The sequence below is a fragment of the Grampus griseus genome (genome assembly GCF_964374135.1).
Source record: "Grampus griseus genome assembly, chromosome: 1".
Taxonomy (NCBI): Eukaryota; Metazoa; Chordata; class Mammalia; order Artiodactyla; family Delphinidae; genus Grampus; species Grampus griseus.
This window is the reverse complement of record NC_139017.1, coordinates 58,915,900-58,934,357: the sequence shown is the minus strand read 5'-3', so window position 1 is coordinate 58,934,357 and position 18,458 is coordinate 58,915,900. Positions and strand designations below refer to the sequence as shown.

Sequence of the window (18,458 nt, the reverse complement as noted above, 5' to 3'; positions counted from 1 at the left end):
CCCATTGCCCCGCCATGGGGTCGCAAATCGCAATGCTGCATTCCTGTCAGAATGACTGGTTACTGTTTCCCCAAGTACAGGTTCATGTGCAATAACTGACCCCAGAGAAACAGAATGGCACAGTGTAAGAGCCTGTCACATTAAATGCTCAAAAAACCATTACGGGGCTTCCCTGGTGGCACAGTGGTTGGGAGTCCGCCTGCCGATGCAGGGGACACGGGTTCGTGCCCCGGTCTGGGAAGATCCCACATGCCGCGGAGCGGCTGGGCCCGTGAGCCATGGCCGCTGAGCCTGCGCGTCCAGAGCCTGTGCTCTGCAACGGGAGAGACCACAACAGTGAGAGGCCCGCATAACGCAAAAAAAAAAAAAAAAAAACAAAACATTACGGACTGATAGAACGGTTGATGGTGCAGAAGTGATTCCGGACATTCCCCGTGGCCGGCTCTGAGCTGCTGCTAAGGCATTCAGTGGTCGCCAGCCTTGGGGCTGGGGCCTGATGACAAGAAAAACCTGTGGAGGGGTGAAGGAAACTGGTGCTTTATTGCTTCTAGTTCCTATAGCCCTTTGAAGTGAATGGTGGTATTAGGATTCCCAGCCTGACATTTCAGTTCCAACATACTTCAAAAAATTTTTTTGGTGATAACAGTGCTTTTGAAAGATTTGGGATAAACAGAAAAGTTTGAGGTGGATTAAATCTTGTTTTCCAGAACTAGAGGGATTTGCTGCTTAAATACATTCTAGGGTGGATTTTCTCTTTTCCCTTTTTTTTTTTTTTTTTGGAGTGATGGAAAAATAAATTCTTTGATAAAGAGAAGCATCGCCCTGAATTTACCTTATAGAAAATTCGTAGGGGACACAGGTCTAATTTCTTATATATTTACTGAGAGTCAAGTTAACCTCTTTTACTGGAGCAGGTGTTAGCTCAGCCACTCCCAGCCCAAGCTGGCCACTCTCTGCGTCAGTGGCCCTGTGTGAATTTACACTACAGTCTTTGGAGGATGGCAAGAATCAGAGCCGCTGAACCGGAGAGTATGAACTGCAATCCCTTCTAATACCAGACTGGAAGAGAAATGGCTTTTGTTTCTACGGACCTCTGCACCCAGGAAGCACCAGCCCCTCAAATACCTCATCTTTCTCGTTGTCTGCATCTGCAGTGTGGGAATCGTGTACCAGGAAAATGTCCCCTGTAAATGGCTGCACTTACCATTTGGGACTCTCCCAGTGCTCAATACCTTAAAACCTTATTTCTGAGACTCCGTACTAACCTAAACAGACTGAGTGGTGTTGCAGAAGAAAAACAAAAGCCTCTTAGAAACAGAAAAATATAGTTTCTTTAAATATAATTTAAGAACCCAGGTTTTAGAGTCTGACTACTACGAGCTAATCCTAGCTTCACCATTTACTAGCTGTGTGCCCCTCGGCAAGTTCCTTAACTTCTCTGGACCTCAATTTCCTCATCTGTAAAAAGGGGAGAATAACTGCTCTTCCAAAAGAAGGCTATTAGAAGGATTAAATGAGTTCATGTACATAAGGCATGTAAAGGGCTAGATCCAGCAAGAGGGCCAAAACCTTTAGTATGTTCACATGACTAGGAATGCACGTGCCCAAGGTTACCAAGAGCAACCTCTAGATGGCAAAAGAATAGGTGATTTTCTGGTTCTGTTTCTCTTTGTGCTTTTTCATTCTTTCCCTCTCTCTCTCTCTCATCAGAAATGAATCTGTAATCGGAAAATAAATATCTCTAATAAAAGAAAAAAATTCTAGCAAAGTTCCCAGGTTTGTCTGAAGATTATGGTCACAGTGAGGAGGAAAAGGGGGTGACACTAAGGCAGGGACTGAGAAGAGGGATGAAGGGGAAGGTTGAATTCAGGAATGCACTCAAGGGAGCCCTGAGGGTCTCTGGGTCACCTGAGGTGAGCATTTTGACGAGTCTTGTGCTTCTGAAGTGTTGGTCCAGCAGCCAGGAATTTGTACCTGGTTCATCCCTTGTCAGATGGGTCAGACAGGTCACATGTTTTACTTTCAGCTCTGATGCTCCTGAGGACAGGCCGAGGGGCAGGGACGATGCAGCCCATTTCTTTGCACAAGGCCAACTGAGGCTGTGGTATTGACAAGGGTGAGGGCAGGCCCATCCCTGCCCCTGCGGGGTTCCCCCCACCTCTAAGGCAGGAACTGGAGCTGCCCTTCCTTCATTTGCATATCGAGTTAATTACAACTCATAAAAGTATCTCACCCATTATTTAAAACCCGGCCCCAGCCTTCCACTCTGACCTCCTGCAGCAGCTCAGGCCGCATGCTGAATCCAAGCCGCCTGATTTGTCCTCAATTTATAAGCAGCACAACCTATAAATAGAAACCCTTTTGCTAAGTTCCCCAGGAGGCATCAGCAGGTTTTCCAGCTTGTATGTGTTTTCTTTTTTTAAAAACCAACATGGCAAGCTTGTTCTCCCTGCCTGCTGGTCCTCCAGCTCTCCCCTAGTGCAGTCTGCGGCCTGCCAGCTGGCTTGGCGCCCTGCACAGACCCAGGCTGGCTTCAGTGGGACGCCCCACTCACCTGTAGATCCTGTATCTGGTGGTAAAACCCTGGCGGTAGCGCTCCACGAAGTCGGTGTACTCCTGCGTGCGGTGAAATGGGCCCCGATCTGTGAGCAGCCAGTCCAGGGGCGGCTGGCCGGCCGCGGAGGCATGATGCTCGGGGACCGCAGCGGCCGCCGTGGCCGAGACAGCCAGCACCCAACCGGGGAGGGCCAGTGCCAGCAGAGCTGCCCATGGGGCTGCCGCCACCGGCCGAAGCCCTCTAAATCGAGTGCCGCACTGCCACCTCATGCTTCTCCCAGGCGGTTGGTGTCTTCATTCTCTCGCCACACTCTCCCGCTCTGTGCCGCTCCACCAGGGCTCCTGGAACTGGAAAAGTACAACACGGAGATGTCAGTTGCACACCCTGGTCTGACCGCATGGTCTTGTGAGCATCAAATCTCCTTGGGCAGGGCCCATTCTAGAAATCCTTTATCCTAGTAACACATCTTCCTTCTAGGCATTGAGCTACGTGTTGATGTATATTTCATTTAATTCTTAAAACAATCCTACAGGAAACACCACTGTCATTTTGCCGATGAGAAGATGAGGTTTAGAGATATGAGGAAAGTTGCTTAATTTCACGCAGATTTCAAGTGAAGAAACCAGAATTTTGACCTCAGGGGGTCCAACTGTAACCTTTATACTGTGTTGCTTCCTTGTTTCCTTTGTAGACTCAACACCATCGGCTTGTCTTCCTCTCTCAAAAATGTTCACTATGTTTCAATAATAGCCTCATAGATTGTGTGCAGCCTCTAGAGGCTTGATGTGAAGCAAAGAGAAGCCCCCTTTTTCTGATGGTGAATTGTGGGCAGAATAGTGAAGTCCCATCACTGTTATGAAGCTGGGTGAACTTGGGCAGATTACTTCCCTTCTCTGAGTTTAGTTATCCCTTATGGAAAATAAAAATGGAGAACAGTATGGTTCCTAATACTACTAAAAATAGAGCTACCATATGATCCAGCAATCCCATTCCTGGGCATATATCCAGAGACAACCATAATTTGAAAAGATACATGCATTCCAATGTTCATAGCAGCACTATTTACAACTGCCAAGACATGGAAGCAACCTAAGTATCCACTGACAGATGAATGGATAAGGAAGATGTGGTACACACACACACACACACACACACACACACACACACACACAATGGAATATTACTCAGCCATAAAAAAGAATGAAATAATGCCATTAGCAGCAACATGGATGGACCTAGAGATTATCATACAAAGTGAAGTAAGCCAGACAGAGAAAGACAAATATGATATGATATTGCTTATATGTGGAAGCTAAAAAATAAATACAAATGAATTTATTTACAAAACAGAAACAGACTTGCAGACATAGACAACAAACTTATGGTTGTGAAAAGGGAGTAGGGGAGGTATAAATTAGGAGTTTGGGATTAACATATACACACTACTCTATGTAAAACAGATAATCAACAAGGACTTACTGTATAGCACAGGGAACTGTACTCAATACTTTGTAATAACCTATAAGGGAAAAGAATCTGAAAAAGTATACATATATACACTTTATAAATAAAAATACTTTAATATATAAATAACTGAATCACTGTGCTGTACACCTGAAAGTAACACAACATTGTAAATCAACTATACTTCAATTTAAAAAGAAACAAATGTAGGATTATACTATATTTTAAAAAAAAAGAAGAGAAAAGAAAGAGGATTGACTAGATAATAGTCAAGCTTTGGACTTCCTGCTTTGAACATCGATCTGTTCCTTTACAAAAGCCCATGCAGGGATAGAGTTACAGTGGGAAATCACCATCATCAGAGAACAGATCCGTGGACACAAGGATGGCCGTTGTGCTCTTTCTCCTCACTGTGTGGTATGGAAGCTGTCTGAGGGCAGGGCTGTGTATCCCCCTACCCTAGTTCCTGAGAGCACACAGTAGGCCTTCAGAGACGCTTCTTGAAGAAATGAATGAGTGCTTTCTTGCCCTGCCCTGCCCTCTCTGAATTGAGGGACAGTGCCAGGAAGGGAGTAAGACTTTGGCCTTCAAGACTCCTGGCTGACTCAGTACTGCGGGGGTTCTTGCAATCGAATTCATTTCTTCAATCTTCAATGTCTAGCACATGCTGTCAGAGTCTCACCCATCTCCCCTCACCAGTACCACCTCGGTCTGTGCTAGAATGACTTCCAATCCCCAACACGTGTAATCTGTGGCTCTGAGGCCTTTCTCTGGCTGCCAAAGTCCAGAGATGAGCTTCCTGTGATGAAGCAAGGGGTGTCAATTCACTGGCACTTCCAGACTTCTGTAAGGCCAGGTAAAGTGGGCTTCAGCACTTGACTCACTCCCATTCCCCAGGACCCCGCGTCACTCAGGAATGGCTCCCGTTTAACAAAACCACCGACTTCCCTTGGACCAATGCAAACCCTGAAGAGGCTGCCCAGAGGCTGGGGCCAATTCTTAATCCTGGTTACTCCCAGCCTAAAAGCTGGCCTGAGTCTGACAGATCTGAGCCTCAGCATTTGTACAAGATGCTTTCAAAAGTGTTGCAGTGCCTGCTGGTAAGGATAAAGGGACAGAAGCATGGGTGCATGGACCTTCAGAGTCACTCCTCTACTATGGTTAGTAGGTACTGACCATCTACTACGCACTGGGTAATTCTTAGAAGTTTCCCCAGTTAATTCTCACAGAAAGTTTCTACTATAAGCATTATTATTGCAAGTTTACATTTCCCTGAGACTCAGAGGTGCTGGGCTAGGAAGATGCAAAGGTAGAATATGAACCTAGATCTGGTTCCGTGTCCAGACTTTTCCAAAGAATGCTTTGCTCTCTAAGGCGCTAGAGTGGGCCCCAAGATAGACCCATACTTAATGAACTGGTGGACAGGGGGCTGAAGGACAAATAGTGAGGCAACATCTGCCCTACCAGATCTTTAAACCTATTATAAAATTCCAGTAAGTAAGTAGGTGACACTGGCACACAAAGTGGGTGGGCAGATCAATGAAATAGAACAGCTAGCTCAGAAATAGACCTTATTATACATAAGAACTTGTGTGTGTGTGTGTGTGTGTGTGTGTGTGTGTGTGTGTGTGCATCACAGATTAAATGGGTAGGGAGTAGACTATTTTATACATAATATTGGGAAATTAGTTCCAGATGGATTAAGAAGTTAAATATAAAAAATAAAACCATAGAAAGAAGACACATTTCCAAGTGTTTTTATAATAAGCAGGCATTACTTTTAAACCGGGGAGGGGGGAAATTCGTGCTATAAACTAAAAGGAGGAATCAGCCTTGCACATGGAGGGGTAGGCATTTATTTTTATGGGATGTAATCTGATGAGGATGCCCAAAATATTTCTCATTTAATCATCCATGCATTCGTCGCTTGAGAAACGGAAACTGAGGACTCCTGAGTGCCAGACACTCTGCTAAGTACCAACAATATGAAAGCAAGTGCTCGTTACATTGTCTGAAACACTGCCTACCATTAGCGATTAGTTCCTCTTATAAAATATTGTCCTCTTTCTAAAGGCACATTTTGGAGACTGGGGCTGCTTGACAGAGCAGGTCAAGGCAGCAAACACAGTAAGGTGGACAAGCAGTGACACAGGTAGGACACTGCAGAATGCACGTTTCTAAAATGGTCCCCAAGATTCTTGAGCCCTTCTGTGTGTGCCCTTTATAATCTCCTCCTCTTGAGTGCAGGCAGGCCCTGTGAATATGATGGGAGACTCCTTCCATGATCAGGTTACTGATCAGTTGACTTTGGGTTAATCAAAAGGAAAAGTATCTTGGGTGGGCCTGGCCTAATCAGGTGAACCTCTGAAAGAAGGTGAAGTGTCAGAGAGACAGGATCTAGCTGCCCTGGAAGAAAGCAAACAGCCATGCTGTGTACAGTCTATGTGGGCCATGCAGCAAGGGATTGTGGGTGGCCTCTAGGAACTGAATACAATTCCCAGTCAACAGCCAGTAAGAAAATGGGAACCACATTTGTACCACCCCAAGAAAACCAATTCCTTTTTATGGCTGAGTAATATTCCACTATAAAATTCCACTGTGGTATATATGTACCACATCTTCTTTATCCATTCATCTGTTGTTGGACATTTAGGTTGTTTCCATGTCCTGGCTCTTGTAAATAGTGCTGCAATGAACATTGGGGTACATGTGTCCTTTTGAATTACGGTGTTCTCAGGGTATATGCCCAGTAGTGGGATTGCTGGGTCATGTGGTAATTCTATTTTTAGTTTTTTAAGGAACCTCCATACTGTTCTCCACAATGGCTGTATCAATTTACATTCCCACCAACAGTGCAAAATGGTTCCCTTTTCTCCACACCCTCTCCAGCATTTATCGTTTGTAGATTTTTTGATGATGGCCATTCTGACCAGTGTGAGGTGATACATCATTGTAGGTTTTTTTTTTAAATTTATTTATTTATTTATTTATTTGGGGCTGTGTTGGGTCTTCATTTCTGTGTGAGGGCTTCCTCTAGTTGCGGCAAGCGGGGGCCACTCTTCATCGCGGTGCACAGGCCTCTCACTATCGTTGCCTCTCTTGTTGTGGAGCACAGGCTCCAGACGCGCAGGCTCAGTAGCTGTGGCTCACGGGCCCAGTTGCTCCACAGCATGTGGGATCCTCCCAGACCAGGGCTCGAACCTGTGTCCCCTGCATTAGCAGGCAGATTCTCAACCACTGCGCCACCAGGGAAGCCCCCATCATTGTAGTATTGATTTGTATTTTTCTAATAATTAGTGATGTTGAGCATCTTCTCATCTTTCTATGTCTTCTTCGGTGAAATGTCTATGGAATATTACTCAGCCATAAAAAGGAACAAAACTGGGTCATTTGTAGAGATGTGGATGGACCTAGAGTCTGTCATACAGAGTGAAGTAAGCCAGAAAGAGAAAAACAAATATCGTATATTAACACATATATGTGGAATCTAGAAAAATGGTACAGATGAACCTATTTCCCGGGCAGGAATAGAGATGCAGAAGTAGAGAATGGACATGTGGACATGGTGGGGAAGGGAAGGGTGGGACAAGTTGGGAGATTAGGATGGACATATATTCACTACCATGCGTAAAATAGCTAGTGGGAACAAGCTATGAAGCACAGGAAGCTCAGTGCTCTGTGACGACCTAGATAGGTGGGATGGGGGTGGGGGGGGAGGTCCAAGAGGGAGGGGATATATGTATACGTATAGCTGATTCACTTCACTGTACAGCAGAAACTAACACAACATTGTAAAGCAATTAAACTCCAATTAAAAAAAAAAAAAAGAAAAAGAAAACCAATTCCGCCAACAGCCACATGAGCCCGGAAGAGAACTCTGAGTCCCAGATGAGAACTGCTTTCCTGACTGACACCTTGATTTCAGTCTTGTGAGACCCTGAGCAGAGGACCCAGCTAACCTGTACCTGGACTCCTGACCCACAGAAACTGTGACATGATGAATTCATACTGCTTTATGTCACTACGTTTGTGGTAATTCCTTACACAGCAATTGGAAAATAATAGACACATAAAGGATTTCGCTCCCATTCTGCACACCTTTGAGGGTTCTTGGTGATTTCTGGAGGAGACTAGCGATTATTCTCCGCATGAGAACCATACAACATCAACCCTGCCTGACCCTTCAAGGTCAAAGTCCAGGTCTCTGTTTATATGAAAAACTTCAGCTCTCATACAGAGTCAGTCTTCAAAAATACGTGATCAATCAATTCCATGCGTTTCCTAGAGGCGTCACTGTGAGTCGGTGACAGTGTGTGGCCTTGGCCCAGCCACTGAGCCTCCTGGCGGCCTGTGCTGTAACACCGGGGTGGCAGCCGCCCCCTCCCCTGGTAATCGCGGGTTTCTAAGGACAGGTGAGAGCGTGTGTGTGAAAAGCTGTGTGCTCTTTGAAAGCAGCGAGCTATATTAAGTCAACGTGTGCTTCTTGTCATTCTTTGTTTGTAATTATGCTTTTTCAGGGTTCACAATGTGCTGGAACCTGCCTGGTTATAGAAGTATCAGCTTTAGAATCAAATGGTTTTGATTGCTGGGCCGGGTCTGCTGAGCACAGCAAGAACGCCTGAATTCAGTGCTGACGGCGCCTCTAAAAAACCTGGCCTCAGAATCATATGGTTTCCGTTCCATTGGTTTTTCTCAGGATCTGAAAACATTTTGACCAAAAAAAAAAAAAAATCTCTTTTTAAGAAAGAAAAGTTTTAAACAGGTTTCAAAATTTTCCTTAAAAAAATACCTAGAACACGTTCCTTCACCTTTAAAAAAAAAACACACAAAATAATTGCTGCATTGACAGTTGCGTAAAAATTAGACTTTTTAAGGATGGCTTTTGGGCATTTACTGTTTATGTTCCACAAACAATATTGTTATAAATTTTGTAACAGCAACCTGTCAAGCAAATCTTAACCGTCTAGATTCTCGAGTCTTGTGCTGGTACTGTTAATATTCAGCAGGTTAAAACAATTCTCGCCTTCCCCATGATGCTTCTATGTATCCATTTTGTCCTACAACTGGTTGTGAAAGTAAATCTCTACGTTACATGTGATTGTATTAAAGTCATGGCTAAGCTAGCTCCTTGAGGAAAACAATTAGAAATTTACTTGTGAAAGCCAAATAATTTCACTTATTTAGACGCTACTCAAGACAGAGTTCTACACCTACACAAATTATAAATCAACTTTGGCCCAAAGGTACAAGGAGAATAAGTCATGGCTTTTCCTTTGTGAGTACATTAGCTCGTATCTGTTCGTTAAGCCATGAATTCAATGGGTTCCAGTTTTGTCAACTGAGAAAATCGGGTGTAGATTAAGTCACATGAGAAGTGGGCAGCGCGGTCTTCAACAGGGGAAAGCTTGTAAGAATCACATCTCCACCAAGATTGCCACCCAGCTGAAGACTTCTGGGGACTCTTTTGTGTCCTCCTGTTGGTCTCCATCTCCATGTACGCTAGGTGTGTCAGTGGAGCAGTGAGGATCTGGGGCATCAGCCGCTCAGGTACTAAATCTTGGCAAGGGAGATAGAAGTACAGTTTCCTCTTTGAAAAATACTGTGCAGGGGAGGGGCTCCATGTTGGAGGAATTAAGGCTATGGCTAAGCTGTTGCTAGAGGCCAGAAGAAAAGGAGAAATAGATGTGAAATTAGTATTATAATTAACAAAACTGTTAATGTTGTTAACAATGATCCTGAATCAATACCAGCAGACATCATTTTCTGTTTGTGTGGTCATTACTACTTATGAACCACAGATAATAAAATGACGCTCGATCTTTGTTTCTCAAAATGTAGGATCCCCTTCTAACAGATGAGAACACTGAGGCTAGGAATAGATAAGTGAGTTGCACAAGGTCATGTGTGTCAGTGGCAGATCTGGGTCTACCTACTCTAGCTCCTATAGTATTTACACTTCACTGCACCACTTCCATGATTCACAGCTACAAAAACACACGGGCTTTGCCACTTACAAGTCACTTCCCCTGGAAGCCTCCCTTTGGTCATCAGTAAAATGATTTAAGAGGTGAGATGATCCCCATGGTCCTGCCCAAAACAGAAATCCCTTAATTCTATGCAAATAAAAGGGGCACAAATCCGAGGGGTGAGGCTCTGAGATTTTAGTCTTCTTTGGGAGGAAGCTCTGTGTTTCAGAAAGGGAGTGAAGCATAAGACAAGTGAGGGAGAAAGCAGACGTTCTTGCCTGTTGGAGCAGTGACATTTATTAAGATGATTAGGCAGTGACATTAAATAAGTTTTCAAGCCATTTGAGTGGTTAATTGGCCAACTCTACTGAAGAGATGTTTTCTTGCATAAATCTGAGGGTGTCAGTAGTAAAAACTCACAGAAAGTGTTATTTGTTCTTGTCATCCACAACATCTGGACACAAAACCTCCTGTTTTGACTAGAAAGGGAGAGGAGACCAGAGACATGACAGGACATCCTGGGGCGAAGGGTAGATGGGGGTGCTATCCATTCAGATGAAAGACTTGTATTCGGCTCTCTCGTTGGGATGATCTGCCAGCCTCAACAGACCCTAACCACAGCCTTTTCATCCCTATAATATGTTCCTCGTTGCACTTCAGAGAGTTTCAGCAGTGCCCATCATTCCCCGTGTGCACCCGGGCAGATGTCACACCCCGACTGCCACTCTCCTCTCCAGGCTCTGGGATGTGACCTTCAGTGTCACCCTCAGAACTGGCCTGGACCTAGCAAGGTACACTGAATGCATTCCCCCACTGCTAGACTTAATACAGGTGAGGAATAGGGATAGCCTCCCTGCACAGAATCAGGTTAACAATGTTAAGGATGATTTGTACAAAGGTAAGCTCTATCATGATTTACTATTTACTATCATGATGACTAAATGTTCTTGCATTCATCTGAGACCTTTAAGAGGAGAGACTGGGAGAGGCTAAGGGACTTGCTGGAGACAATTCCACAAGGAAGCAGAAATGAAACTCGGATATTCCGACTCCAAAACCTATCACTCAGGTCTCCTCACCCTCCCTCACCTCTGTCCATGGAATAGTCAATCAGTTATTAAGCAGTTACTACGCACCAGGACTGTACCAGGTGATGGTGGTAAATCTGATGAACAAGACAGACCCAACACTTGCCCTCATGGAGCAGCAGCAAAACATAGGACTTGAGGATCCTGTAATGAGCTTAAAACAATAATATTCTCTCTCTCTCTCCATCTCTCTCTCTCTCCAACTCTCTCCATCCCTCTCTCTCTCTCTCACACACTCTCACACACACACACACACACACACACACACACACACACACACACACACAGCTTCAGCTACATTAGATGTCATAGGCTCCACCCCCTCAGGGCCCCCAGTTTATAGGTTTCTGCTGTGTGATAACCAGCCCTTCACTCATCAAGGGCGGATCCATGTGTCAGCGGCAGAGGTTTCAGACTTGCCTGCCGGGTGTCCTTGGCATTTTCCTTGGGGTGACAAGCTAACTGACAGGCTTGCCCAGAGTCTTGTGTGATAAAGCCTGGGTCACCATGTGCAGACCAGGGTGGGCCCTGCGGCCCAGAACTTCCCTTGAGGTCACAGGGGTCTCCAGAAAGCACTGCCAATCAAACAGAATCTCGAAATGAAAAGTTGCACATTTCAAAGCCTTTAAAACCTGATCTCCATGCATATTAACCTTCCTCAAAACCGCTTCCATTATACTCCTGCATTATGAGACCCCAGCAGCTCCCTGTGGCCTGAGAACACATCTGCCCTCCTTCCTTCCCCAGGCACCAAGCCCTCCATCAGTAGCTCAGCAGTGGAGGGGTTACAAGCATAGACCATGGAGCCAGAACACCTGGCTTCTCACGTTGGCTGCACCTCTCCTGGCTCAGCTTCCTCAACTGTTTAAAAAAAAAAAAAAAAGGAAAGAAAAAACGACAATAATAATAGTGCCTCCTCATGGGGTTGTGGAGATTAAATGCAACATTTGTAAAGGCCCTGAAAAGTGCCTGGCTCACAGTGAGTGCTGTGTGTGTGTTCACTGTTATTTCTTCAAAGGCATCAACATGTGGGTTTTTTGTTTGTTTTGCTGCTGCTGTTGTTGTTGTTTACAGGTGAGAAGCCTGAGAAGATAAAGTCTCTGTTAAAAATGTGTCTTCATTAGGTCTCAGGGGTCTCCACAGGTCACTCCAAGTGGCCTCAGGGTCCCGTCCCCCCCCCCACCGTCCTCCATAGATAATGACTGCAGAGGTGGGCAGTCCTTTTGCTTTTATCTGTGGCCTCTGTCACTTGATCCTTGATACTCTGGCTATGGGCCCCACTGTTTACTCACTCCTGCCTTCCTTTTTTTTCTCCCTGAGTCTATATCTGTCTGTTACATCTTTGAGGCTCTTGTCCTCCAAGAAGCCTGTCAAAGCTAGACTCTGTGTTGATTACTTTGTTACTTTGCCTTCCTACAGCTTCTGGTCCCTGATTAATTTCCACCTGATCAGATCATGGAACTGGGGGAAGGGGTGAGATCCTAGGGATTACTTGGTCTCAGCAGCCTGGAGTGCGTGTGTGGTACGCGTCAGTGTGTGTGTGTGGGGGGGGTGAGGTACGGAGACAAGGAAAGAGAAGAGAGGAATGATTGATACCTTGGGTTGGGGTGTATTTCTATATTTTATTATAGAATAGTTTGAAAATCCCCAAGAAGATTTTGAAGTAACTCTCCAGTGTGAGCCAGTGATAGAACCCCCTTCACATTGTTTGATAGTTGAGAAAACATAGGGCCACAGAAGTGCAGTTAGTTATTGTGAGTTATTCACGATTGGGGGGCAAAAACAAGACTTGAACCTGGGTCTCTCAATGCTAAGCCTAGAGCTCATTCCATCTTTATTTCACATGTGTCAGAGTCAATTGAAATTTTCAGAAGCCGGAATCCATGAGTTCCAGAGTTACCATCGTCATCATCGACAATTATGTTTTGATACCAGTTATTATGTGCCAGACATTGGTCTCAAAAACTTTCCATTCATTGGCTCATTTAATTCTTGTAAAACTTTATGAGGTTGATGTTGTTATTATGCCCATTTTACAGAGGAAGAAACTCAAGAACAGAGAAGTCAATGATGTTATCCCAAGAGAGTCCTTTGGACAGTCCAAATGACCTATTAACCTAAGATCCACAGATGTGAGTCTCATAAGGGAGCTGTGCTCACAGAAACACAGCTGTATCCTCTAGGTCACTCCTATTTTTAAAATTTCCTGTATCCTCTAGATCACTCCTATTTTTAAAATTTCCATGGATTGATGAAAAGTCTAAAAATCTTAGAGAACAAAATCAAGACGCACCTAAATTTCCTGGCTTGGACAAGGATGCTTAAGCCTTCTGCTTTGGAAGAAGCCGTGTGGCTCCTGTTTAGATGGCCTGTCAGCATGGCCTTATAAGAAGGCAATTGTATCTCCCTTGTGATGTCTTAAAAACCAGGCTTCCCTGGTGGCGCAGTGGTTGAGAGTCCGCCTGCCGATGCAGGGGACACGGGTTCGTGCCCCAGTTCGGGAAGATCCCACATGCCGCGGAGCGGCTGGGCCCGTGAGCCATGGCCGCTGAGCCTGCGTGTCCGGAGCCTGTGCTCCACAAGGGGAGAGGCCACAACAGTGAGAGGCCCATGTACCGCAAAAAAAAAAAAACAAAAAAAAACAGAAAACAAAAAAACCCCATAAGGACAGGCATGTTCCCCCAAACTGGGCCCTGGTGGACAACCCACAATTGCTGGTTTCCTCTGACTTACGGTGCTCTTCCCTTAGACCCCCAAACCCAACTGAGACTGTACCCAAGTTCCCCATCCTCTCCTTCCTGCCCAATCTCAGGGTGTCCACCTAAGGTGTAAGGGGCTTGCACCCTTGCTGGCTCCTTCACCCCCTGCTCTCAGCTCCCTACTTTCTGTCGTAGGAGACAGACCTCCAGGGATTGGCTGCGCCTTTGCCTAATTCTGAATTGTCCCACCAGCTCTCGATATACCCCTCTTCATGTATTCTGTTACCACGATTGCCTGAATCATGCCCTTTGGCCCCTGCCCCTGGCTATGCCCAGTCGCTCTCCCTGGATCCAGCTACTGAAGCTGGCTTGGTCATTCCCTCCCCATCCCTGGCAGACAGCTGCTTCCACCCTCCAGAGAGGAAACCTTCTCTTTTCCTGCCTCCTTTCCACCAGGCTGGCTTCCGTCGCTGAAGCCCCAGCTCACTTCCCAGCAGAGCCAGCCTCTGTATACATAGGTTAGTTTGTTTCTTTCAGGCCTGGGAAGCCGAAATAAGCCTAAGCCCATCACATGGGAAATGTCCACCGCTGCGCAGTGTGCAGCACTGAGGCAGGGCTGACGCGGAACTCTCCATCCTGACCCACAGCCCTCACGGTTACTTTTGCTCCTGGCTTTCTGCCACGCCTGTCACTGAATCTGAACTTTTAGCCCAAGCTCTGCCCTACTGGGGCCTTGGCACGGACCAGAATGTAAAATGACAATGCCCTGGGCTCTGCCAAACTGCGCAGAGCTCCAGAGATGTTACAGATGCAGCTGTGACCAGCAAACCACATTGTTTCCCGGAGTGTGTTTGTAAATATATGAGTCGCCTGACAGCCTGTGGAATTAAATATAGATGCTACATCCCAAACTCTAGCTAAAATAAACTATATGCTGCTCAATGAATGTCAATAGGTACACTGAGAATGAATCATTATCTCTTTTTGTAGCGTGGTCCAAGGAACCCATCCCTAAGTGGTTTTTCGGTTGTTTGTTTTTTGATGAAGGCGACTTTTTTCTCCCACAGGCGTTTGACTGGTACTGGCGGGCAGCTGGGGGGAGGCAGGAGGCATGAGGAGACAAAGTGGGTGCAATCAGTAAGTCTGCTGTGTTGGGTGTAGTGTGTACAGTAGGGTGGCAGGTTACCAGGTAGACAGGGAAATTGCTGTCAAACTTTTGAGATTGATGGCCTAAGGGCACCATTTCTAAAAGTATGGTCTGAGGCTCACTTGTCATTTGGAAAGACTGTCTGAGGGAGAGCAAGCTTATCCAACACTGTGAGTCCTCTCTTTAGTTCTCGAGCCAAATGACTCACCTTCCTGTGCACTGATTAACACAGGTGGCCTGTATAGTACCAACCTCTTAAATTAATAATGGCAGGTTACCAGAAGCTGGTATTCCTAAAATCAGCACCTGCAAGAGTTTACTAGGCACTCGGTCTCCTTCAGGCTTCAGCTGAGAAGCCTTACTGCCATGCAATCCTCTGTGTTGATGCAAAGCTCACCCTGCACAGATCACCAAAACCCCTACTCTGTGAGGTGGTGCAAAATGAGAGGCGCTTTGAATGTAGGGCCTGTTCAGTGTCATCCTGGGGAGTTGAGGTTTTTACTTGTGTTGATCATTTTAGTTTATGTAATTGCCTATTTTGTTTGTTTGGTTGTTTTTGATGTTCCCCTCCAATTCTTTAACAGCAAGTTCTCTCTCCAGTAAAAGGTGGAACTGTAGACTTCGATAGACTGCAGTGACTTGGGCACTATCAGGGGATCCTTGTGCAAAAAGCTTTCAGAGACTTCAGTGGAAGAACTGGAACAATTCCTTAAAAATCTTAATTCACACTTCATTCTGGCTCACACAGCTACTGACTACCTAAACTATTTTTGAAAAATTTAGCCCTTTGTCAGATGGGGCAATAAGTTTCCCACTTCCTTTCTTTTTTTTTTTTTTTTGCGGTACGCGGGCCTCTCACTGCTGTGGCCTCCCCCGCCGCGGAGCACAGGCTCCGGACGCTCAGGCCCAGCGGCCATGGCTCACGGGCCCAGCCGCTCCGCGGCATGTGGGATCTTCCCGGACCGGGGCACGAACCTGTGTCCCCTGCATCGGCAGGTGGACTCTCAACTACTGTGCCACCAGGGAAAACCCTCACTTCCTTTCTTTTAGGAAAGTTAATAAATATCTACTCATTATTCCAACTAATTTTTATTGGAAAAACAACATCCCATTTAGCTAGAATGTAAAATGCAGGAGGCGAACTATGGGAGAAAAGACTAGAAGGTAGTGCTTGGATTTCTTAGAAAGGAGAGTGCAAATCCTTGTTATAATTTTCTTATGGCAAGTCTTATTAGCCAAAGTCACATTAGGAAGACCCTGTACTGACCAGGATTTGCATATGTCCACAATTCAGTGGTAACTAAGGCTCAAATCAGTAACTTTGACTCAAAACTGAGATTAAATGATTTTCAGCCCAATTTTGAATTGTGCCATTGATTTGCAGTCCAAATCTTTGGAAAAATACTATCAAGTAACTTTGTTAAGAATTTTTAAAATTAAATCAAGTATTCCATTTCTCAAACATGGTAACAGAGAATATAGTCAACACAAAGCCAAGCATTTACTCCAGTGGGTCTCAGCTGGTGTGCGTGTGCGTGCGTGTGTGCGCGTGCGCATGCGTGTGTGAGATTTTGACCCCAGGAGACCTTTGTCAATTTCTGGAGAAATTTTTGGTTCTAACAATTTGAAGAGGGGTGCTACTTCTAGGGGGTTAAAGCCAGGCAGCTGTTAAACATCCTATAATGCACAGAACAGCTCCCCACAGCAAATAATTCTCTGACTCCAAACATCTATAGTGCTGAGGTTGGGAAGCTCTGACTTATGCCAACCAATTCTAATAAGCCCAGGCTCATAAAGTGTCTCTGAGTAATAGAAGATCGACTTTTTAGGTAAGTTTTTCATGTATATCTAGTTTGCCAACATTTGTCATGGTGGCAAAGACCAAAATCACTCACCTTCACAGTCCCTCCTTCTAGGCCTCCTGCTTCATGCTTAATTGGTCCTTGATAACAATAACAGTCAAGCGGTACAAGTCCTATTTATTGAGTGCTTATTTCCTACTTGATGCTGTGTTTAGCACTTTACTTGCAACAGGGTGGGTATTACTGATCCCTGAACAATTAACATAAGGAAAATGAGATTCTAAGAGATTAAGAAACTTGTACAACTTTCTGCCTTCCTTCTTTCTTTCCTAATTCAATCAAAAAGCCAATAGGCAGGCCTGTGTGATGGGGGCAACCTAGTAAGGGCCTGAATCCATGTGAGGTAGGTGATTGAAAGGGGCAGCAGCCAGTGGAGTAAGGAAATTGGTTACATACAGGGGGATCTAGCCAGTAAGTAATTATACTGAGGATAACAGGTGCTAAGTTTCTCATGGTCAAGGAAATTATAAATAAGGAAAATACAAAAGCTAAAATAAACCCTGTGGCATGGCCTTGGGATTACAGGTATGAACTTGTGGTTCTAAATATAGGTGGAAAAATAGAGGGATATAGAGATGAAGAGACAGAAAGATTTTGGATTTCTTTGAAAGAAATGGATAGTGTAAATTTGTGTGTGTGTGTGTGTGTGTGTGTGCATGTGCTAAATACAATATGATATTCTGGATTGAATTCTGGAACAAAAAAAGATAGTAGTGGAAAAACTGATGAAATCTAAGTTGTTTATAGTGTAGTTAATAGTACTCCACCAATGTTAATTTCTTAGTTTTGACATATGTTCCACAGTTACATAAAATATAAAATTTAGGGGAAGCTGCCTGAAACTAGAAATCAACCACAGAAAAAGAAATGAGAAAAAATGATAATATGGAGACTAAACAACATGCTACTAAAAAACCAATGGGTCAATGATGAAATCAAAGAGGAAATTTAAAAATACCTTGAGACAAATGACCATGAAAACACACCATACAAAATTTATGAGATGTAGCAAAAAGCAGGTCTTAGAGGGAAGTTCATAGTGATACAGGCCTTCCTCAAAAAACAAGAAAAATCTCAAATAAACAACCTAACCTACCACTTAAAAAAATTAGAATAAGAAGAACAAGCAAAACCTAAAGTCAGCAGGAGGAAGGAAATAATAAAGATCAGAGAGGAAATAAATAAAATAGAGATTTAAAAAAATCAATAAAGCCAAGAGCTGGTTCTTTGAAAGGGTAAACAAAATTGACAAACCTCTGGCCAGGCTCACCAAAAAGAAAAGAGAGAAAACCCAAATAAATAAAATAAGAAATGAAAAAGGAGGAATTCCCTGGTGGCACAGTGGTTAAGAATCTGCATGACAATGCAGGGGACACGGGTTCAGTCCCTGGTCCAGGAAGATCCCACATGCTGCAGACAACTAAGCCCGTGTCCCACAAGTACTGAGCCTGCATTCTAGAGCCCGCAAGCCACAACTACTGAACCCGCACACCACAACTACTGAAGCCCGCGTGGTCTAGGGCCTGCAAGCCACAACTACTGAACCTGCATGCTGCAGCTACTGAAGCCTGCATGCCTAGAGCCCATGCTCCACAACAAGAGAAGCCTGCACACTGCAACGAAGAGTAGCCCCCGCTCACCGCAACTAGAGAAAGCCCGCGCACAGCAACGAAGA

At 44.9% G+C, this 18,458-nt stretch overlaps 1 protein-coding gene across 1 annotated transcript in view; it reads right to left on the bottom strand.

The window, feature by feature from the left end:
* Nucleotides 1-18,458, bottom strand: part of BRINP2 (BMP/retinoic acid inducible neural specific 2) — a gene marked incomplete at its 3' end in the record, with an annotated part of 115,750 nt that overhangs the window by 49,106 nt on the left and 48,186 nt on the right. The window contains exon 2 of the mRNA XM_082662220.1: nt 2,555-2,904. Within this exon, the coding sequence (XP_082518346.1) occupies nt 2,555-2,826 (272 nt within the window). The 5' untranslated portion in view covers nt 2,827-2,904. The remainder of the gene's footprint in view (nt 1-2,554; nt 2,905-18,458) is intronic.